This window comes from Microtus oregoni, unplaced genomic scaffold (assembly GCF_018167655.1).
Source record: "Microtus oregoni isolate MIOR12 unplaced genomic scaffold, Mior012 000113F_000, whole genome shotgun sequence".
NCBI classification, from domain to species: domain Eukaryota; kingdom Metazoa; phylum Chordata; class Mammalia; order Rodentia; family Cricetidae; genus Microtus; species Microtus oregoni.
Window position 1 is genome coordinate 1549153 of NW_024544739.1, and position 24720 is coordinate 1573872.

A 24720-nucleotide genomic window follows, 5' to 3' on the forward strand; every position below is an offset into this window, starting at 1 on the left:
ACTCATAAGGGATACTAACTGTAAAGCAAAGGATAATGAGCATATATATTGTTCCCAGAGAAGCTAAGAGACAAGATGAACCCTAAGAGAAACATATATAGATTCCCTTGGAAAAGGGAAATAGACAAATCTCCTGAGAAAATTGGAAGAATAGGGGTGGGAGGAGAAGGAAAGGCAAAACAGGAGGAATGGAGAAGGGGAGGGGAGAACTCAAGGAAATGGGATAATCAAGATGGGGGAAGGACAGAGAAGGAGAGCAAGAAAGGAGGTATCTTGATTTAGGGAGCCACTATGGGGCTAGCAAGAAACCTGGCACTAGAGAAATTCCTAGGATCCACAAGGATGACCCGAATCAATGGTGGAAAGGTGAATGAACTGGCTTTGCCCTGTAGCCAGATTGATGACTATCTTAAATGTAACCATAGAACCTTCATTCATCAACTGACGGAAGCATAGGCAGAGCACCACAGTGCAGTACTGCTCTGAGCTCCCAAATTCCAGTTGAAGAGTAGGAGAAGGAGTAAGAATATGAGCAAAGAGGTCAAGACCATGATGGGGACACCCACTGAAACAGTGTACCTGACTTAATAGGAGCTCACCAACTCTGGCCAGATAGGGAAGGAACTAGCATAGGACTAAACTAGACCCTCCGAATGTGGGTGATAGTTGAATGACTGAGACAGACTGCCAGGCTACTGGCATTAGGATTTCTCTCTACTTTATGTATTGACTAGGAGACCTTGCTCAACCTAGATATAACAGGGAGGGCTTTGCTCCTTCCTCAGAGCAATGTGTTTACCCTCTTTGAGGAGCAGATGGGGGTGGAATGGGGGTAGGGTGGAAGGATGGGAGGAGGAGAGGGAAAGAGAACTGGGATTGGTATGTGAAATGAAAAAAAAGATAGTTTTGTTTTTCTTTTTAATTAAAAAAGAAAACAAAAAGCATTCAAAGTATAGAATTGTGAAGTCCAGTCCCATGGGATACATGATGTGGCATTCCCCTTCTATACGCTGTGATTATGTCTTTCATTACTATTGGCTAATAAAGAAGCTGCTTTGGCATATGGCAGGGCAGAATATAGCCAAGCTGGAAAAGATATAAAGAAGAGAGTAGGCAGAGTCAAAGAGATGCCACGTCATTGCCAAAGGAGAAAGACTCCAGAACCGTACTGGTAAATCACAGTCTTGTGGTGATACACAGATTAATAGAAATGGGCTAATTTAAGATATATGAGCTAGCTAGAAATATGCCTAAGCTATTGGCCAAAGAGTGTTTTAATTTAATTAATATAGTTTCTGTGTGATTATTTGGGTCTGGGCAGCCAGGAAACCAACAAGCAGTCTCCATTTACAGATACACCTACAAAACAGTTGCAGAAATGGTTCAGGGAGCACTGCAGAAAAAAGTTACTACCTTTTGCAATGAATTTTCAAGAACCAAAAGATCAGAAAGTTTGATAAGAGAATTTGCCTCCTAGTAATATCAGAAACCACATCCATGAAGTCTTATCAATGAGAATGTCAAAATATGAACTGAACAAAGACACCAATTAACATGCCAAACTAGACAGCCCCTAAGGTCTCAAGTCTACACAAAGCAGCAAAAAGCAACTAAGGATTGCTCTCAGGTATGAGTAATAGTCTCAGAGAAGAACAACAACATCTGTTGTTGACTACCAAATGGCAAATTTTGAAAACAAACAAAGGCAGTAACATAGAAAATGTGGTCACGAATTTCAAAGGTGGGAGAGGTATAGGGGCGTTGAAAGGAAGGAAAGTAAAGGAGAAAATGCTTTAATTTATATTAAAATCCAAAACAATAAAAGAGGAACCTGATGCCTTTGCAGAAGCTCTGGGTTTGGATGCTAGCAACAACATGGTGGTTTATAACCACCTGTAACATCCAGTTCTGAGGAACTGATTCTATCTTCTGGCCTACATAGGCACCAGCACACATGGGAGGCAAAACACTAATATACATAAAATCAAAATAAAATCTTTAAAAATAATACTATTATAATTCTTTTATCATTTGAATTTTGATACAAAAGCACACTAAAACATATTGTATGTCTAGAATATGAATAGTATGGATAGTTATGGCACTGCTAGTATCAATATCATAAAAAGGTATGTGGGAGGCCACAAATATATTTTACTCAATTAAAAATATCTTATATTTTAATACATATTATTATAAAAGGCAATCCATAGTTTTATAGAAATATATATGTTTTGTTTTCTTCCTCAGTTGTAATATGTACAATTATTCAGTGGGATACTACTGTTATCATGCAAATAATACATAACTTAGTGGTAGAGTACTTTTGGAGAAATCTGAAAATTGGAGTAATATGGAAGAACAAAATTAGAAATAGTGCCTAGAAAAGTAAACCTTTTGGCACATCTGGGGATAAAATAGCAAAAAGAAATAGCAGAAACAGGTAAGAACAAAGCATAGCTTAAAGTACAGAATCAAACAATGTGGTATTGCATATAAATATCATTATGATCTACAACAGCATGATGTGGGTGGGAAGTCTTGTAAATATGTTGCTTTTATTGGTTAATAAAGGTGTTTGGCCAGTGGCTTGGCAGAATAGAGCTATACAGAAAAACTAAACTGAATGCTAGGAGAAAGAAAGAGAGTCAAAGAGATGCCATGCAGTTGCCACCAGGGACAGATATGCTGGAACCCTGAAGGTAAGCCACAGCCACATGGCAGATACATGGGTTGTAATAAAAATGGGTTAATTTAAGATGTAAGAATTACCCAGAAATATGCTTAAGCTATTGGCCAAACACTATTACAAATAATATAGTTTCTGAATGATTGATTATTTTGTGTTCTGGGCAGCCGGGAACAAATGAGCGACGACTGACTACAGTAGCGGTTCATCTGAATGGAATTAAATTTATACTGAAACACACAAATTGAGTCATTGTACTATAAATATCCAACTGTAAAGGAAAAATAAAATGACACATTAAAAGAACTTGCAGTAAGTAGAACAGAAATAAGTGGTCACAAGTTAGAAGAGCCCTGTTCCAAATAATCTTTAAATAGACAGTGAAGTGCCTGGATAAAAGAACTTTACATTCTTATTGTTCTGGCTAGTTTTGTGGTCAGCTTGACCCAAGCTGGTTTATTTTAGAAGAGGAACTTCAACTGAGAAAAAGATCCTACGAGACTAGCCTATGGAGCATTTTCTTAATTGATGACTGACTCTATATATTTGGTGCCACCTCTGGGATGGCTGCATCGGTATATGAGGAACACATGAAGAGCAAGACATAGGAACGCATGAAGAGCAAGACATATTTCAGATTCTTGCATTCATGTTACTGCCCAGACTCCTCAGCACTGGAATATGATCGAGAGTTATAAGAAGCAAAGTTTTCCTCCTCAAATTGTTTATGGTGTTTTATCAAAGCAATAGAAACCCAAATTAAGATACTTCTTAAATATTAGAGCTCTTTTCCTAAAAAGGAAAAAGAAATGTAATGTAACTTACACATAAAAAGTGAGGGAACTAATGTCAAAATTAAAAACACTTCAAAAAAAGGGCAAAGAACAAATCCTAAACTCAAAAAATATTAAAAATGAAAAACAGCACTTATATGTAATGAACCCGAAAGTATGCTTCTTAAAATTCATATGGAAAAAAAATAAACAAAATAATGAGTAGTGAAATGTTTACTGATAGTAAAAACATTTTATTTACATACAATGATGGATGACAATCATGCTTAAAGGCATTGGTGGTTCTCGCCTTTAATTCCAGAACGTGGAATGCAGAGGTAGGCAGATCTCTCCGAGTTCAATGCCAGTTTGATTTACAGAGCTGGTTCAAGGACAGGCTCCAAAGCTACACAGAGAAACTGTCTCAGTAAACCAAAAAAAAAATTTGAAAACTTGGCATGGTTGCAGTATTGAATGTTAGCGTGCGCCAGACAAATTCTTGTCTAAAAAGTAAACAAACCAAACACAAACAAGAAAACACACCAAAAAGGAAATTCTCATCCATAATCTTACAAACACAGAGACTGATGATGAAATAAGCTTGATATTTGCTTTAGTTGAAAAGTATTGGTTTCAAATAACTATAAACTATAAATTTCATTTTATGAATTAGAAAATAAAAGCAAGATAAGACAAAAGTACAAGAGTTCTATAGTTTGAAGAATAGGGATTATTTGTTATCTCAATTTTTATACTTACTATTCGTGACAATAGAATAAGAAAAAAACAGAGTAAAAATGACATCTGGAAAACTACCATTATTTAAACATTACAACAAATATCCCAATCTTTATCTTTAAAAGCATAACTAAATTATATAAAAACATAAATAAAATTCACACATAATTTACCTGAATTGTTGCCAGAATCCTCTGGGCACATAGTATTGTAGTTGAGAAGAAGCTAAATGTCCAAAGATTATCTGAAGGTGTTTTAAAACACCAATGTTGTACTCTTTTCTATCTTCTACTTTACTTAATGTGGGTTTGTCTTCAAACTGATGAGGATATCCAAATATATCTCTGGGTTCAACATGACTCTAGGGATTAGCAAAAACACAAAATAATAATGAGCTAACCTACATTTTCAAATACAACAAAATAAGTTTAAATAGAAACTACGTAGGGAATACATTAGTAGTGTCTTAACATTACATTGAATTTCCTGTTTGTAAAACACATTTCAATTTATACGATTATTTATTTCCAGGTGGGCTGTTATGAACCATTTTAGATGTAATAAAATACAATTGGGGAAATGGTATAGTGGGTAAGATAACTTGATGTTACCAGTACAAAGTGAATATAGCTGGATATGCCTTGTAATCCCAGCACTAGGAGGCAGAGAAAGGTAGACCAGACCATGACAACTCTCTTGTTATTTTAAATAGCAGAACTAATAAAATTTCTACTTAGTGAAAATTCCTGACTTAAGGGAGCAACGTAAAGTGAGATAGAGGAAGAAACTTTTCATCGTCTGGCTTCTGCATGTGCATGCATAGCAATCCACCCCACCAGAACACACAGAGTTACTAAAAAAATAATAACATTGATTAACAGTCTAAATTTTAGTCAATTAGACTAGAAAGGAAACAAATGAACACGCGCAGATTATAAAATTTATAGTATTCAGTATCATCTTAAGGAAGCAATACTTTATCTGTGCTTTATATTTCTATGACATGAGAACTACTAACACCTAATATTAGAATATTTAAGAGGAACCCACCACAATTGTTCTAAATGATATAGTCCCTTTGTAGTTATGTGGGCAGAATTCAGTGGTTATACAACTTAGCTGTTTATTGGAAAACTAAGCATCTTTTTATATGCTTTGTCCTGCACCTAAAGTTCATAATATAAAGGAGTATTCATAATCTTGGTAGAGAAGAAAGCATACAAGCAGGCAATATATGGTAGTACAGACAACATGAAACACAACATAACAAATCACAAAAGTGAAACATTTAATTTCAATTTTTATATATTGTTTGTATCATTTACTTGTAGTTAGCATAATTAGATATCTTTATCAGCACTGAATCAACAATCTAGAAGTAGCATGATCTACTAGAATCTCGAAGTTCAAATGGCCATGTATAACCCAAATCCAAAAGAGAAAACATACACAGGTCTCTTATTAGGTAAAATAACCATGCTTTTTCTTCTGCAGAAGACACAGGTTTGGTTCTCAGTACCCAAAGGGCGGATAATAATAGTCTATCACTGAAGTTCAGAGAATCTAATATACTCTTATCGTTTTTGCAGGCACTGTGGTACATTCATGTGGCACGCACGCACACATGCATGCACGCGCGCGCGCACACACACACACACACACAGAGATTATATGTATGTACACACACATACATGCAGGAAAAACTCAAATACACAAAATAAAAGTTTAATAGAACAAAAATCAAAACAAACACCAAAACACAAAACAAAAACCTATCCTAAAATCATGTGACAGAGCACCCATTTGGAAACATAAATGGACTCAGATAGAAAAAAAAAATCTGAGTAGAAAGAACAAGGCTAGAGATTGTCAATTCCAGATTTTAAGATTTATTACCTCTCTACAGAAATAAAAACAAATGGTACTGGCATAAAACAGATACGATGGCATATAAGCAAGCAAGAGTCAAATGAATATACATAACTCCATCAATTTAATCTCTGACAAAGATGTAAAAACACACAGTGAAGAAAAAAAGTGCTTAAAAATCGGGATGTCCCCATGAAGAATCATAAAATCAGGCCTGTACACCTATCATCCTGCACAAGAATAACTCCACATGGACCTAATTTTACCTTGAAACCTGTTAACACTGAACGAAAACACTGGTAATACCTTACATATATAGATAAAGAAATGATTTGATTTTCTGCTTATGATTTTCCAAGAATTAAGGCCAATAATTGACAAGTGGGACTTCATAAAATGAAAAAAAGCTTCTACACAGCTAAAAAAACAATCAAGACAACAACAAAAAATGGTAAAAAGGAACCCACAGAATGGGAAACTTTGCCAGCTGTACATCTGATACAGAATATTCAAATATATACAGGCATCCCTCAAAAAAGTCAAGGAAACAAATGATACAGATATGGGCTATGCATATGAGTAGAATCCCAAAAGACACAAAAAATGGGTAAGAAGTATCTAAAAACAGACAAACCAAGCAACTGACAAACAAAAAAATTACAACCATTCAATAGTCTTAGGAATTATGGAAATATGGAATCCTAACAATGTTGAAACTTCATCTGACATCAGTCAGAATGGCAAAAATCAACAAAATGATCAAAAATTAAAGATGAACAAGATGTAGAAAAGGGGGCATATTCCTTTAATGTTGGCAGGCTTACAAATTGGTCCAGCCACTCTGGAAATCAGTATGGAGAAACCTCAAAAAGTTAAAAATAAATTTAACATGCAATCCAGTTTTCTGTGCCAAATGCCCAAAGAACAATACCCTGCTCCATTAATTTCTACTCTCCTGATGATAGCCAGAAAATGGAAACAACATTTAACCAACAAATAGCTAATTAAAATATGAGACGTATACTATAAAATACTATTCAGCTGTACGAAAACCTAAAATGTAATCAGCAGATAGACATCATATTGATTGACTTAACCTAGACTCAAAAAGACAAAGGCTACACATTCTCTCAACTGGGGTTCCTTGCTGCAAATTGTCAGATGTGAGTAAGTTACTGCAAGTAATGCAGAAACCAGAAAAAGTAAAAGCTGTAAGAATATTTTTAATAAGTGTGTGTATAGTTTATGTTAAGTTATGCTCAATTTGACCTGGCAATGCTCTTCACAAGAGCTATATATACTAGCAAAATCCCAGAAAGTCATGAGACAATCCCTTTTGAGTTGTCCAGGATGCTCAAGAGACTCTCAAAAACAATTTGGGCTACTGCTGTTTCCCTTGGTTGTCTCCCAGAGTTTGAGTGTATGTCTTTATTGCATAAGAAAACATATGGAGGGTCCAACCTGGATTGGGCCTGGAAGCCTAATTGATAAGTACACTAGTTTTCATAGAAAGGAAGGGAAACAATCAAATCGAGCTGTTTTGACTATGAACCACAACAAAAACCAGTGTGACTAGACACCCGTAAAGGTGAAATATCAGCACTGACAACAGGTGTAAGCCATAGCTCTCCACTTGGACTTAACCAATTAACAGGAGGCAAATCATGCCTGGTACTGGAAACCCAGCTTAACTACTTGGTGCTAATTAGATCATGGATCTTAATAAAGAATTTACTACTGACACATTAATAAGCCAGTGTATCTCAAAATTGAGTTCTAAATATTTTTCCTTATACCTTCATCAAAGAAAGGTGGTGGTGGGAGAAAATAGGAAATGATAATTATATTTTAATAAAAGCATAAACAGAATCATGCTAGTTATAAATATTTTTATTATAACTTAACTTCTGTCCACTTTTGCTTCATTTGAGTACATTCAGTGGGTACTGTGTAATATTTCATTTGTATTTTAATAAAGTTTAGAGAGTAAAATAGCTGCACCGATCATGCTTATACACCAGCTCTCACAGTATTTTGAGGATTCTTGGAGGCAGGATTGCCATTTCAGACTGAGGTAAAGGTAAGAGCCAGTTGGCTGGTTGTTCTGCTTTTCTGACCTTCAGGTTGAACCCCAATTTCTGTTTCTGCGTTTTTAATAATCATGCAACAAGGTACTGATTATCTGCTAATGTTTGTTAATGTTATCAGTGAATTATATAGTATTGCTGAAGAAACAGCTCTGTTCCATCAAAAGGAACTAAGATTTGATTAAAACACTAAGGGAACGCTATGAAAAAGGATAGTTTATAAAAAAAATAGCAGGAAAGCTTTACAATAGATTGGGTACACAGTAAGGATAATTGCCGAAAATAGTTAAAAACTAATTATACTTAAGACATCACAGAAAACAGGAATACATCAACTGTATTTGTTTGAGGGAAGAACATAAAACAAGTAAAATTTTCTATTGTACTTTCCAATCTGTAGTATATAATGGGGTATTATAATACCCTAGACGCACCAAATCAGACATTATTCTACCACCAGCATCAAAGACAGTAGAGGATACTATTAAAAGTATAACAACCTGAGAGAGAACTGGGAATACCTGGTTTTAGGATTTGGAAAAATAATACAAAAAGTGACTGAAGCTTACCTTACTGTCCTGCTTTTCATCCTTGAATGTATCATTTATATTACTCCCTATGTTTTCAATTGAAAGAATACTATTCCTGATAAGAGGAATCATGTATAGTTGCTGGATCACTGAGTTCATATAACAAGTAGCACCAGCATTTTTGAGTCCCACAAATCCTTTTGGTGGGCGCGGTCCAACAGGTGGTAGATATTCCCACTCAGTAAGTGCTTCACAAGCTGAGAGAAGAAAATAAAATGTTTACAGCAAGAAAGTGATGCTTCTAATTTACAACTCTTTTAGGCTAAGAAATTACTATTAGGAACTTTTTATTTTAAAAAGCACAAGATTTGGAATACTAAAATTTTCCTTTAGCAATGAGTCAAACTGATTTCATAATTTTATTGACATTACTTCTATATTTCTTAGAAATATTAGTATAAGATAGGATTGCATATTATTTAATATTTTAATAATTTAGTGTTATATAATAAATTTATACTGCATAACACTAATTAGGACTATATACTAAATTTCTGTAATTTAGTAAGACAATAATTTAAAGAATAAACATTAAAAATAGTTTGTACTTTTAAAAATTAGTATGCTCACAGAATGGTTTTGGTGCACACCTTTAATCCCAGCACTCAGGAGGCAGAGGCAGGTGGATCTTTGTGAGTTTGAGGCCAGCCTACTCTACAAATTTAGTTCCAAAATAGCCTCAAAAGCTACAAAGAAACTCCGTCTCAAAATACCAAACAAAAACAGACCAAACAAACCAAACCGAAACCAAACAAAACACACCCCAAACCAACCTTAGTATGGTCAATTTAGTATGAACAGAACTATACAGAAACAGTCCAAACGTCTTAGTTTTAAATATAAAATCACTTACCTTCAAGCCACAGTTCTACTCATAAAAAAAAAGGTTCTTCCACATAAATATTTACTGTTCCTCATAATAAAGTGAAAAATTTATTTTGCTCTCTGGAGTAGTGGCCCTAAACATTCCCAATGCTGATACCCTTTATTTAGTTCAGTGGTAACTGCCTCAACTATTTCATTGCTGTGTCATAGTGTGATTTTGCTATGCTTGTGAATTTTAAGTATCTGTGTTTTCTGGCAGTTTTATGAAACCTCTGGAAAAGGAGCATTTGATCCATAATGGGGTCCTGACCCACAGGTTGAGAACCACTGGTTTAGATCTAGCTTTATAACAAGGGAAGTAGATAGTAAAACTGAAATTACTGTGAGAACTATTATTTTATATGTCCAATACTTAGCAAAAATCCAAAAGCAATTTAAAAATCATCAAAAATCTGTAAATTACAAAAATTAAAATATATTAAATTGAAATTCATACCATTAATAGTTATAATCAGACCTCTAGCTGAGCTTATGCACACCTTTAATTTCAATACCTGGGCAGAGGCATATTGAGCTCTATGAGTTCAAGGTCAACATGGCCTATTAGTAAGTACCAGGCCTACTTAGACCCTGTCTCAAGAAAAACACCAACAAAACAAACCAACAAGAATCAGACATCAAGATGCTGCTAAATATATTAACTATAAAATAAAGTTGAGAATATTGCATTTACTACATCTCTACTTATATGGGGTGGGAAAAATCAACCTAAGCAGATATAATGTATAGGTGTGTGTGTGTGTGTGTGTGTGTGTGTGCGTGCGCGTGCGCACACACGTGTGGCTATCTGTATGTATACATGTAGTATATGTACAACTTGCATATCCCCATTACTAAAACAGGAATATGGAATACATGGGAAGTTAACAGTTTTTGTATGCATTTTGGTATCTTTGAAAACTAGCAATGCAAAAAGCATTTTCTGTGCAGCAATGGTTTTACCCAGAAAGATTTGTTTCTTGTACTTGTTTAATAAAATGCTGTTTGGCCAGTAGCCAGGCAGGTGGTGTGACCAGGCTGAAAATAGAGGTGGGACAATGAGAACAGGAGAATTCTGGGAAGATGAAAAGTCAGTCTGCAGTTGTCAACAGACACAGAGCAAGTAAATGAGAATGCCTCACTGAAAAAGGTACCAAGGTGTATGGCTAACACAGAAAAGAATTATGGGTTACTGTACAATGTAAGAATTAGTTATTACAAAGCCTGAGCTAATTTGTCAATCAGTTTATAATTAATGTAGACCTCTGTGTGTTTTATGGGACTGAACGGCTGTGGGACCAGGAAGGACAGAAATCTCTGTCAACAAGTATCAGAGGAAAAAACAAATTCTGACAAATAAGTTTTTCATTACAAGTTCATTATAAGTTTACCACAACAAAGAATTTCAGCATTTATTTAATAATATAAGAACAAAAGGTATAACAGAATCTATGACAGAATTTCAGGTCTTATATTTCTGTTAAATAATGTAACAAATTTAATAAACTATCATGCTTTTCTACTAAAATGAGTTCATGTTTTCATTATAATTAAAATTATCTAGCCCCATGCTCCATTCCACATGATTCAAAACAGAGAGCTTGCTATACTGCCGAGTGGCCTTCTTTAACTTCCTGTGGATAGCACTGTGGCTGGCCTCAAATTCATCCTTTTCCTCCACTCTTCCCAGTCTTAGGATTATTGGCATGCAGCTCTAAGTTTAGCTTGACTTTCCTTTTAAGTTTAAAACTCTTGTAAAATCTTCAGAGTCACTTCATGGAACTCTGAGGGCATGGAAAGCATAGTAAGTCACCTAAATATTCTCTTTGAACCTTAAAAATAAGCCTATTCTCAGAACTCAAGAAACATTAAATGACCTCCATAGTAGGGTATGAAATTCTTTCCAATATCTTGTGTAAAAATATTTATATCTGTGGCATTTATTGTTAAACTTTATTATTAAATTACATACAACACTTGTGATACTTTCAATAATGTAATTTTTCTGTTTGCAGACATTTTAATTTTAAACACTGGAATACTAAGAAACAATAAAAAAACTTTACATTTTACTTACTTGTTCTTGTTGTGCTTAAATAATACATTTCAGTCAAACAATTTACTATCTGATTAAGATTCCTTACACAGCCAAAAGCCAAGGCTACGAGTAGTTCAAACCCAGCATTAACTGTAGTTGGTGAACCACAGACTGGAACAGCTTGCTTGGCTGGCAGTTCTCCACTACTCATATATTGGAGGTAAGCTTTAGATGCAGGAAAGATGAAATCATCAATTAGTTCCTAAGGAGTTAAAAAAAAGACATTGTCCATTATTTTATATTTTATATTTATTACATTATAAATATATTTTTAGAAAAACAAATCTCTTATAAGAAATTACTTTTGTAATTTGACATTTAACTACTTAACTCAAAAAGCAGTTTCAGAAATCCTAACAAGACATTAATAAAACAAAGTAATTAATGAATACCAATTTTCTAGACAAAACAAGTGACGAATCATATACTAACTTTAAGTTCATTTTAAATATCAACAAAATACATCCCAGTTATACAAAGCACAAAAAAGATCACCAAAAACCAAAAAAACAAAACAAGTATTTTAAGAAATTCTCACTGTCAACACAATCCTGGGAAGAATTCAGATGTAGCAAACAGCAAATCTTATACAGCTGCTTAGTGATCCTATATTCTATCTGTATTCTTTTGTATAATTATGTTTATTAACAGTTATGAGCACCCTTTTTATTATCATCTCTTGCAGCAAAGGTCTTGGGAAAGAACAAACCAAGAGTCACTGAAAACTGTGTGTGATAAAATCCATGACATCACTAACCCTGTTTCCCATATGTCCCCAGAAGATAGTCATTAAATGAAAAAAAAAATCACAGCATATTTTTGGAAAAGGAGAACACAGAGGCACCCAAATGATAATGATAGTCCATTTGGGGGTGGAACAAGAAAGTTTGGAGTAAATACACTGTATACATGAATGAAACTATCAAAGAATAAAAGATTAAAAAAATTGCAAAGTAATTCAAAACTTTAAAAATTAAGGATTTTATTAAGATAAAGTTTTTTAAAAGATAGGCTTTTTACAAGAATTTTTTAAAGAGAAAAAGAGAAGGAGAGAAGAAAAGAGGAAGAGGGGGAGAAGAGAAGGGGAGTGGAAGGGAAAGAGAAATAACAAACATGGGTGAACAGAAAGCAGGGAAATCAAAACATGCAAAAATATTTTAATAAGAGAAAAATAATAAAAGCTGGCTTAAACTTCAGCTTAACAAAAAATATTATTTTCAAAGATATAGCCTATTAATGAGTTTTATCAAAAACATAGTAACATATGAAGTGTTTCAACAGTTTGCTTTTTCTTCCTTTGGATAAAGAACTCACTTGTGTATCCTTTTGGATGACACGGAACCTTGCCTACCTTAGCCTCTGGAATCCTAGAAAGAAGCATATGTGTCCTCATGTTGGTGAATAGTTCAGAATTACAATTTAAAAATAAGGAGTTGAAGAACATGGTTTAGTAGGTAAAAATAATCTGATTTCAAAACCCTAGAACCCATGTAAAAATGGGCGCAATATTAAGCATCTACAATCCAAGATTTACTAAAGCGTGGACACGCAGAAGAGGACAACTCCAGGAAGCTTGTAGGTCATCTAATGTGGTGTATTTGGTGGTGAATAACAAGGAGTCTCAATTTCAAACAAGGTGGAAGGCTACACATCTACCCCAGTATGCACACACCTGCACTTATTCATACAAACACACACAAAAGCAGTTGAATTTAGAACTTACTTTAACAAGATTAGTACCTCCTTTTTCACAACCAATATGGTATTTTTTCTCTGGAGTTTGAAAGGCTAGTAACTCTTTTGTTACTCCAAGATGGCCTTCCAAGATCGGATCTTCAACACCTGCTTCACCTGAGTCTTTAACACAATCCTACCAAAGAAAAAAATAATACCAGTCTAACCTATGAGGATAAACAAAGGGGCAGGAAGTCACAATTAAAAAAAAAGCTCTAAGAATGCATGTATAATTTCTCTGTACAGATAGTTATTTTGAAGTTATACAATCCCAGGGAAAGAGAAATTTCTATGGCAACAATTAGAATTTGAGGTCACAACTGTCCTTTAATATTATAAAGTATAAACAGGGCGGCTAGATAACGAAAATGGGTTATCTAGTACCAAACAAAATAATGCTGGTTCAGTTAACTTTCAGCATTTTAAGGCTTTACATACTAATAGAATAATGCCTATTTTAATGACAAAATTTTGAACTACAGATTATATAAAATATATAATTTGGTAAATTTAACATTCTGAATAAAAATAAACTAAGAATAATACCAGTAACATAAAAAATTCAGTGTAATTTGTAATCAGTGTAACGCATTAGGTTTAAATAGCATCTGGGAATTGTTGTAAGATCTTGCCTTAAAAGAAAAACACCCCTATCAAACCTAAGAACCAACATATGCCCTAAATGGTAGCACTGTAATTCGCAAACAGGCCAGTAATACCAAAATAGATATAATCAAACAGCAAACTAACAAGTTTCAAATTCATTTAAGCAAAATAAGATGTGTTTTCTGTAAGTCAACTCCAAGAAACAACAGTTTGTCTTTGTAAAATTTTTGTTGGATATTTTAAATAGTATTTCATAATGCTCATACTTATTTCCTACTTTTGAGTGTTGAAATTAAAGAGAATATGATCATGTCTAGTTTGTTCACTTTTGTCTTCAAAGCAGAATAAAATCTCAAAGTTTTAAAACCTCTGAAATCGTTAATCTTCGTTATCAATTTTCTTGGATTCAGAAGTGTCCAAAAGTGTGAGGTTTTGCATAGAAGAAAGTATGTCCTGAATAACAACTTTAACATTCTATAGGATAGAAGACTGAATGAAATAAGTGCAGAAACAAGAAATCCACAAACAGACATTTTCTCTGCTTTAAAGCCACCAGTAGATGTGTGGGCTATGCAACATACTCATACTAACACAGTAGTTCATCTTGTCTCAGACACAAGAAAATGAATGACTGTGGCACACTTCAACTGAAATTTCTAAAATGGTGACCAAAACTCATCGATTCCTCCCTAATTTTCATAGCAAACACATTCTGCTTTAATTACAAAAAGCTAACATATCCTTCCTTTAAAGTTAATTTAATAATAAAATAATCTGAATATTATTCATCTTACCCTAACCCTTTTGAGCCAGTCAATTTCATCACTAAGAAGAACATCAGCATTGGGTACAAGAACACTGCAGTTGTAAGCATGAGTGAGAAGACGCCTCAAAAGTGTGAAGTATTCTTCTGAATATTTCCCCCTTTCTGTTGTGACACTCTGAAATATTAACAAACACAAACTAAAACTGTGATCATTAATGACTTATTTGTCAAAAAAAGTCTTAATGTTTGTAATATCATATCTATTCCTATGGAACATGAACTAAATGAAATAAAAGTTGTAGTTTATCTTTGAATATCCCTCATTTTTAAGAATAAATATATTGACAGTTCCACTAAAATTGTCTCACCCCCAGAATGGTAAAGAGTAGAGTAATGAAGAACATCAGAGGTTTATGTCCCATGCAACATCTGGTACACATTAAGAAGAACTGCTCCTGTGCCAACTGCCGTATAGGTCTGTAATAATATAAGGCAACAAATATACATTAACCCTTAATTAGTAGCAAATAAGGAGTTTAAGATATTTGCAGAGTTAAATCTCCTAACATTTATATAAAAGATAAATACTGTGATAATTTACAACTTACAATCTATTAAAATATAAGTATTACAAGTCAAGGATGGTGTAGAATTATGTAAAAGAGAGGCACAAAAGAGTATGAATAGATTTTATTTCATTAAGAAGCAACCCGACCCAGAGGAAGCAATCTTCACCAGACCCAGAGTGGGACAGAACCATCTGCTAGGACAGAAAGCGAACAAGCTCCACCGGAGAAAATCCAGTCCTGGGACATTGGCAGACCAGGATTGAGCTAGCAATCTGACCCAGAGACAGCCATCTCCAACAGAACAGGTACAACTGCAAACCAGGGACTTCTGCAGGAGGGGGATCCAGACCAGGATTTACAGAAGCAGGTCAAAGCCAGCAACGTATGCCAAAGTAGGCCTGAGACAGAAAACTCCAAGGGAGCAGAAAAAAAGCACAGGAGAACTGAGCTATCTCCAGGAACACCAAGTAACCAATAGGGTAACTAGAACTGTGACTCTGAGAGTACCACGAGGAACAACCATCTAAACTTTGGACTCAAAGGCACCTAGACGATTATTCAACAGAATCTCAGACATCTCCAACCATACGCACTAGAGGAAAAGATCAGTAGAAAAGGTAAGATCACACGCTACAACACAACACCAGTAAAACCTACAGACCCTACAGCAGCAAGACCTAAACAACCAAATATAGATAAACCAGAAAAAATAACCTAAAAAAAATAACTTCAAGAGAATGTTTGAAATTCTTAAAAAGGAAATGAGAAATTCCCTTAAAGAAATCGAGGAAAAGACAAACAAAAAATTGGAAGATATCAGCAAATCACTTAAAGAAATGCAAGAAAAAGAAATCAAACATGTGAAAGAAACTATTCAGGATTTGAAAACTGAAATAGAAACAATAAAGAAGACACAAGCTGAAGGAATTATAGAAAGAGAAATCATGAGAAAAAGATCAGAAACCACAAACGCAAGCATGAACAGCAGAATACAAGAGATGGAAGAGAGAATCTCAAGTGCTGAAGAAATAACAGAGGAAATAGACTCCTCAGTTAAAGAAAATATTAAATCTAACAAAAGCTTAACCCAAAATGTTCAGGAAATATAAGACACCATGAAAAGGCCAAATCTTAGAATAACAAGTATAGAAGAAAGAAAAAAAAATATTCAACTCAAAGGCACATAAAATTGATTTAACAAAATCATAGAAGAAAACTTTCCCAACCTAAAGAAAGATATGCCTAAAAAAAAAAGAAAGAAAGATATGCCTATGAAGATAGAAGAAGCTTACAGAACACCAAAAAGACTGGATCCAAAAAAAAAGTCCGGTCGCCTCATAATAATCAAAACACTAAACATGAGAGTAAAGAATATTAAGAACTACAAATAAGTTACAAAGTAACATATAAAGGCAGACCTATCAGAATTACACCTGACTTCTCACTGGAGACAATGAAAGTGTTATGCAGACATTGAGAGACCACGGATGCCAGCCCAGACTATTATACCCACCAAAACTATAAATCACCATAGAAGAACAAAACAAGATATTCCATAAAAAATCTTGATTTCACCAATACCTAGCGACAAACCCAGCCCTTACACAAAATACGAGAAGGAAAACTTCAACCCAAGGAAGATGGCAATCATCGGTCATTAAAATTCCTTAATGTAAATTGACTCAACTCACCTATAAAAAGGCACAGGCTAACAGATTGGATAAAAAAACAGAATCCATCCTTCTCTGCATATAAGGAACACATCTCAACCTCAAAGACAGACATTGTCTCACAGTAAAGGGTTGGGAAAAAATATACCAATAAAATGGTCCTAAGAAACAAGCATTTGTAGCTATCCTGTTATGTAACAAAATAGACTTCAAGCTAAAATCAGTCAAAAGAGACAAAGAAGGTCATTTCATATTAGTCACAGGAAAAATCCATCAAGAGGAAATCTCAATACTGAACATCTATGCCCTGAATACAAGGGCACCCTGATATGTGAACGAAACCCGTCTAAAGTTTAAATCATACATCAAATCCTACACAGTAATAGTGGGAGACGTCAACACTCCACTCTCACCACTAAGCAGATCAATCAAAAAAATGAACCGAGAAATAACAGAACTAACAGATATTATGACACAAATGAACTTAACAGATATTTATAGACTATTCCATCCAAACATAAAATATACCTTCTTCTCTCAACCTAATGGAACCTTCTCAAAAATAGACCACAGTAACAAAACAAACCTATAGAAATACAAAAAATTGGAATAACCCAATGTACCTTATCAGATAATCATGGTTTAAACTAGAAGTCAAAACCAATACTAATTCCAGAAAACTCACAATAATAGAAGTTAAATAATGCTAAATAATAAATGCTAATTAATAATGCTAAATAAAACTCACAATAATAGAATAAATGCTAAATAAAACTCACAATAATAAATGCTAATTAATAATGCTAAATAAAACTCACAATAATAGAAGTTAAATAAATAAGTTAAATAATGGGTCAAGGAAGAAATAAAGAAAGAAATTAAAGACTTCTTAAAATTCAATGAAAATGACCAAACAGCGTACCCAAATTTATGGGACACAATGAAAGCAGTGTTAAGAGAAAAGTTCATAGCACTAAATGCCAACATAAAGAAGCTACAAAAATCTCACACTAGAGAATTAATAGAACATTTGAAAACTTTAGAACAAAAAGAAGCGAACTCACTAAACAGAACTAGATGGCAGGAAATAATGAGAGCTAAAATAAAATAAAAACAAACAAACAAAAAAAGATACAAAGAATCAGTGAGACAAAGAGCTGGTTTTTCAAGAAAAATCAACAAAATTGACAAACCCTTATCCAAACTAACCAAAAGGCAGAGAGAGAATATCCAAATTAACAAAATCAGAAATGAAAAGGGGGACATAACAACAGAAACAGAGTAAATACAGAGAAATCATCAGGCCGTATTTCGAAAGCCTGTACTCCACAAAATTGGAAAACTTAAAAGAAAGAGAAACTTTCTGGATAAATATTCCTTACCAAAATTAAATCAAGACCAGATAAGCAAATTAAACAGACCTAAAACTGCTAAAAAAAAATACAAATAGTCATCAAAAGTCTTCCAACGAAAAAAACAAGCCCAGGACCAGATGGTTTCAGGTCAGAATTCCACAAGACTTTCAAAGAAGAACCAATACTCCTCAGATTATTCCACACAATAGAAACAGAAGGAACATCGCCAAAATTTTTATGGATCCACAATTACCCTGATACCCAAATCACACAAAGACATTACAAAGAGAATTACAGACTAATCTCACTCATGAACATTGATGCAAAAATACTAAACAAAACACTGCTAAATCCAACCCAAGAACACATCAGAACCATCATCCACCATGACAAAGTCGGATTCATCCCACAGATGCAGGAATGGCTCAACATATGAAAAACTATCAACATAATCCACCACATAAACAACTGAAAAATAAAAACCACATAGACATCTCATTAGATGCTGAAAAAGCATTTGACAAAATACAACAACCCTTCATGATAAAGGTCTTGGAGAGAGCAGGGATACGAGGAACATACCTAAACGTAATAAAGACAATATATACAATGGAGTACTACACAGCAGAAAAAAAATACGACATCTTGAAATTTGCAGGAAAATGGATGGAACTTGAAAACATTATTTTGAGTGAGGTGACACAGACAAAGATAGACAATTATCACATGTACCCACTCACAGGTGGCTTTTAAACATAAAAAGAAAGCCGGATTACCAACATCAATTCCAGAGAACAATGAGGACACTAAGAGAGACTTACATAGATCCAATCTACACGGGAAATAGAAACTAGAAAAATACAATATCTCCTGAGTTAATAGGAAGCATGGGGACCTAAGAGGAAAGGTTGAAGAAGTAGGGGAGAGGCAGGGAGGGGAGCACAGAAAAATGTAGAGCTCAATAAATATCAATTAAAAAAGCATGGTGGTGATATTTATATTGATTGTAGATGACATGGTGTGTATCTTTAATTGATATTGTATAAAATAGATGGTACTATATCTATAAATGTATCTTTATATAAAATCTGGAAAGTTTGTGCTTGTCATTGTGAGTTTGGAAGGGTGGTATTAATGAGTACCTTCAATAAGACCAATGTGTTATAATAATCTGGGTCTCAGAATCAGTGTACTATCCTTGTTTGTCCTTCATAATAAAAAAAAATCTCAAGATTCACCCCAAAGATCCACAAATTCACAGGACTCTCCCACATTATTAACAACATTTCCACTCAGACCTATATACATCCACCCTCTGGATGGAGCTAGAAGCGCACTGTAACAGCCCAGTGGTCTTCTGTCTATATGATTTTATTTCATCCAAACTTTAATGTTCAGACCCAACTGAGGTCCACAACTCTTCTTTCCCAGCCTGTTTTGACTACAACAAATGCAGAGCTGACAAAGAAAATCAATATACCTAGATCTCATCACATAAATAACAATATGAAAAAGCCAGTGTCTCCTCTCCAAAATCAAAATGTTTGTCAACAAGAATTTCCTAAATTCTAGAACACATTTTTTTTTGTTTTTACAAAATTTTAAAGTATTGTAAACTTACTCAAATAATTCAAGAAATTTAAAGACACAACAAAATAACTCAATTTAAAAAAAAGAAAACCTGAGTAATAACCAAGAAAACAGAAAGAAAATTAAAGAGACAGAAAAGATGCAGACAATTGCTATAAGAATTCCCACTGCCAGTAAGTAGCCTTTCAGTTACCTGCCCACTTGGGCGTGGCCTCTTATACTATAATTGCTAATGTAAAGCAGGTGTCTAGCCTCTTTTCCTGATGTGGGATTCTACTGCTGATACCTGTTCGAGCAGAAGACTATAATCTGTTGAGTCTACCCTTAAATAAATAACTCTGTATTCTCAATTCATAGCTACTATGGGATTTCTTTTAACCATCTGTCTTCATCTGGTACCCCACATGGACTGGTTTAATGGCCTAACCAGTTCAGAGCCCAGAAAGTCTTGCACCCCTACCAGTTTGGCTTGCTTTTTTTTTTAACCTAAACTTCTTTTTTTAAACCCAGACAGAGTGGAGCTAACTACATTTGGTGACTTGGAAATTTCCCAAGCTCGAATGCCTCCCCTCACCCCACTGTGTAACAACTTGCCTAACTTTTAGTTTGTGCTCCCCGCTCCTGAGTTCTGGGCTTCTTGCTCCATTTACAGTATTAATTGCTTTTAATTCGTCAAGCAAAGCATATTTCTCAGTATTTCACCAGCACCAAAGTGAAAAAAAAAACCCACTCAGGACAGTTCACAGCACCAGGTTGCGCTGCTAGTAGCGATTCTGCAACCATGACACCTGCTGGACAATAAGGATTATCACACCTAAAACAATTTAATGGACCTCATAATAGGTAATTAATAAATAAACATGTAATGAAAGACATTACCATGTAAAATTTTAGTACCTTTTTTGCTTATACTATGGATTGTATTCTGCAAGGCTTATATGGTTATTGTTATACATCCATTTATTGGATGTTGAGACTCAGTTTTCTTCTTCATATTATATCCTAAAGAAAATGATTTGATAACAGCCAAGAATGAGGCACTTTAGAAATGATACTGTCTATAGACTAATAACGAACAGCTAGCTGACAGGATTAATACCATTGAAAATCAAAAGATACCTGAGGGAAAAAAAACTCTTGAAAAGGGTAACATTAATTTGACAAAATTGAATCCATGTAAAAGGGTACTAAAAAATTATCTGAATGAATACTGTTGAATTTGACAATCAAAATTTGTTAACAAGTTATGGTTATGGTTAGCAGATAGAGTATTTCTCCAAGAAAACAATCTGCATGCTATCCAAATGATGTCCAAGGAAGAGATGTAATCTTTAAAACAAAGTAAAATTTCAGACCTTAGAATCACATGTGAAGAATGAGGACCAGAGGCTAGGTGCCTCAATGAAACGACGAGAAATATATACAGGACAAGAGATTCAGGCATTGCAAAAGACAATAGTAAAAAGATTTGAAACAATTAAGGAAATTATTGGAGCTGATGAGCTGGGAAAGAAGGCACAAGGACAGGGTGCAACATTGCCAGTAGTTGTCAGACATGACTTACCCTGGATTTAAGCTGCCCACCCTGCAAGTTCTAAAGGTCCAAAGCATCCAAAGAAGATAATATGGATACCTATAGGAATGAATGATCTAAAAGAAATCAAGCAAGCTATAGTAACTTACAGCTTACATTCCACATTTGTTAGGGAGCTGGTAAAGACATGGGCTTCTAGCATTAGATGCCCCATGACTGGCTTCAGTTATTTTCAGCAGTCCTAGATGACGGGCCTCAAATGATGTTTAAATGTTATTTTAGGGAAGAGGCTCAAATTTTAGAACAGCAGGGAAAAGCAAAAGGACTTGAGACTTCCAAAGATCAAATTCTTGGTGAGGTCACTTATGCTGACCCACAGGCTCAAGCTCTTTATGATGAAAAAATTTTGTTCCTATGCCACAAAGCAGCCTTAAATGCTTGGAACAGGATTTAAGAACTAGGAAAAAGCCCTTTGGCCACATAACATCTCCCAGCTCAGCCTGTTCGGTAGCTGGGACCGAATCCAAAGTGGGAGGGCGGTAGTTCCTTTGTCTCAATAGCCTGCTTGCAGCAAGCAAGGTGGGCCCTTTGTGTACGAGCTACCCAAGCAGCACGGAGATCCGATATGGGCACCAGGAAAGCCAGTATTGGGGTGAGTGAGTTTCTGACCCGCGGCAGCAGCCCGGGACAGGGAACTCAGATGTTCCTCATCCCTCCTACACTTCCTGGTCTTCCTGCAGAGGATATACTGCCCGACACCTCCTCTCTCTTCCTATCCCACCCAGCTTGCATCCAGAACCCTCTGCCTTCTGCCTCCCTCCCCTCTTTGGCCACATAACATCCCCCAGCTCAGCCTGTTCGGGCCCTAGAACCAAATCTGAAGCAGGAGAAGGGTAGTTCTTTGTCTCAAGAGCCTGCCTGCAGCAAGCAAGGTAGGCCCTTTGTGTACGAGCTACCCAAGCAGCACGGAGATCCAATCTAGGCATCAGTAGAGCCATCAGTGGGGAGTGACATCACTGGGAAGGTACATCAGTGGGCAAGGAGACCTGATCCTGTAAAAGAAGATCCATAGGGGACCATTTGGAGGAAGAGATGGGCAGGTGCCAATGCAAGGATTCACCCAACAATCTGAAAAACAACATGAAACCACCAAACCCAGCGACCTCACAACAGGAGGACATGAATGCCTTAATCAAGAAGAAGCAGAAAAAATTGACTTTATGAAAGTGATAGAGGCCCTTAAACACCATGTAAAAAATGCCTTTATAGAAAAGGATGAGAAGTATAACTGAAAGTTTGAAGAACTGAGTAAGTCAGTGAATGAACCCTAGGAAACCAAGGAAAAACAATCAAGCAGATAATGGAAACAGTTCAAGACTTGAAAAATGACATAGAGGGAAGGAAGAAAACGCAAACAGAGGGCCGGCTGGACATGGAAAATCTAGGTAAATGCATAGAGACTACAGAAACAAGCATAACCAGCAGAATTCAAGAGATAGAAGAAAGAGTCTCTGATTCTGAAGATACCATGGAGAAAATAAACGCACTGATCAAAGAAAACAGCATTCCAACAAACTCTCATCACAAAACATTCAGGAAATATGGGACACAATGAAAAGACAAAACCTAAGAATAATAGGAGAAGTGCAGCTCAAAGGTCCAGAAAATATATTTAATAAAATTATAGAAGAAAACTTTTCCAACCAAAAGAAAGATATACCTATGAAGGTTCAAGAAGCATACAGAACACAAAATAGGCTGGGTCAAAATAAAAAAAAAAACCCTCGCCATATAATAATCAAAACACAAAGCATACAGAATAAAGAAAGAATATTAAGAGCTGCAAAGGAAAAAGGCCAAGTTACTTATAAAGGTAAACCTATCAGACTTACACCTGACATGAAACCATGAAAGCCAGAAGGTCCTGTATAGATGTACTGCAGAAACGAAGAGACCATGGATGCAAGCCCAGACTACTATACCCAGTCAAGTTATCATTCACGATAAACGGAGAAAACAAAATTTTTCAGGATAAAAACAAATTTAAACAATATGTACCCACAAATCCAGCCTTACAGAAAGAAATAGAAGGAAATCACTAACAAGGACTCCACAATAACTCAGATATCTAGAGACCCTTCACAAACACAACCCGAGGAAGGGAAACACACAAACTCTACTACCAAAAAAGTGACCGGAGTTAACAATCACTGGTCATTAATATCACTTAATGTCAATGGATTCAACTCACCAATAAAAAGGCACAGGCTAAGAGACTGGATATGAAAACAGGTTCCAACATTCTGTTGTCTACAAGAAACACACCTCAACCACAAAGACAGGCACCTACTCAGAGTAAAGGGATGGGAAAAGGTTTATCAAGCAAATGGACCTAAGAAACAAGTAGGTGTGGCCATACTAATTTCTAACAAAGTGGACTTCAAACTAAAATCAATCAGAAGAGATGGAGAGGGACATATTATACTCATATCAGGAACAATTCATCAGGACGAAGTCTCAATCCTGAATATCTATGCCCCTAAAATAAAAGAACCCAAGTATGTAAAAGAAACATTGCCAGCCATCAAACCGCACACACTAATATTAGGAGACTTCAACACTCCTCTCTCACCAATGGACAGGTCAATCAGACAGAAACCTAACAGAGAAATAAGAGAATTAATGGAGGTAATGAATCAAATGGACTTAACGGACATCTATAGAACATTCCACCCAAATAGGAAAGAATATACCTTCTTCTCTGCAGCTCATGGAACCTTCTCAAAAATCGACCACATAGTCGGTAACAAAGCTAACTTACACAGTTACAAAAAAATATTAGTAACCACTTGTGTCTTATTGGATCACCATGGATTAAGGTTAGAATTCAACAACAATGCTACCCCCAGAAAGCCTACAAACACAATGAAACTGAACAGTCAACTGCTGAACCACACCTGGATGAAGGAAGAACTAAGGAAAGAAATTAAAGTCTTCCTTGAATTTAATGATCTTACTACAAAAGCCTGTATGCCACAAAACTGGGAAATGTAAAACAAATGGACACGTTTTTAGATAAATACCATATACAAATTTAAAACAGGACCAAGTGAACAATATAGACGAGATCCGCGCGTTCAGTGTGGTATGGTGGTAGACCAGGTGAACAATCTAAATAGACCTGTTAG

The 24720-nt window shown here is 35.2% G+C and overlaps 1 protein-coding gene across 1 annotated transcript in view; it reads right to left on the bottom strand.

Annotated features, from left to right (window-relative positions):
- LOC121443800 (probable ubiquitin carboxyl-terminal hydrolase FAF-X) overlaps positions 1-24720 on the bottom strand; it is a 158370-nt gene that overhangs the window by 30769 nt on the left and 102881 nt on the right. The window contains 6 exon segments of the mRNA XM_041645577.1: positions 4374-4561; positions 8726-8943; positions 11688-11910; positions 13432-13578; positions 14843-14989; positions 15183-15291. Of these exon segments, the coding sequence (XP_041501511.1) occupies positions 4374-4561; positions 8726-8943; positions 11688-11910; positions 13432-13578; positions 14843-14989; positions 15183-15291 (1032 nt within the window).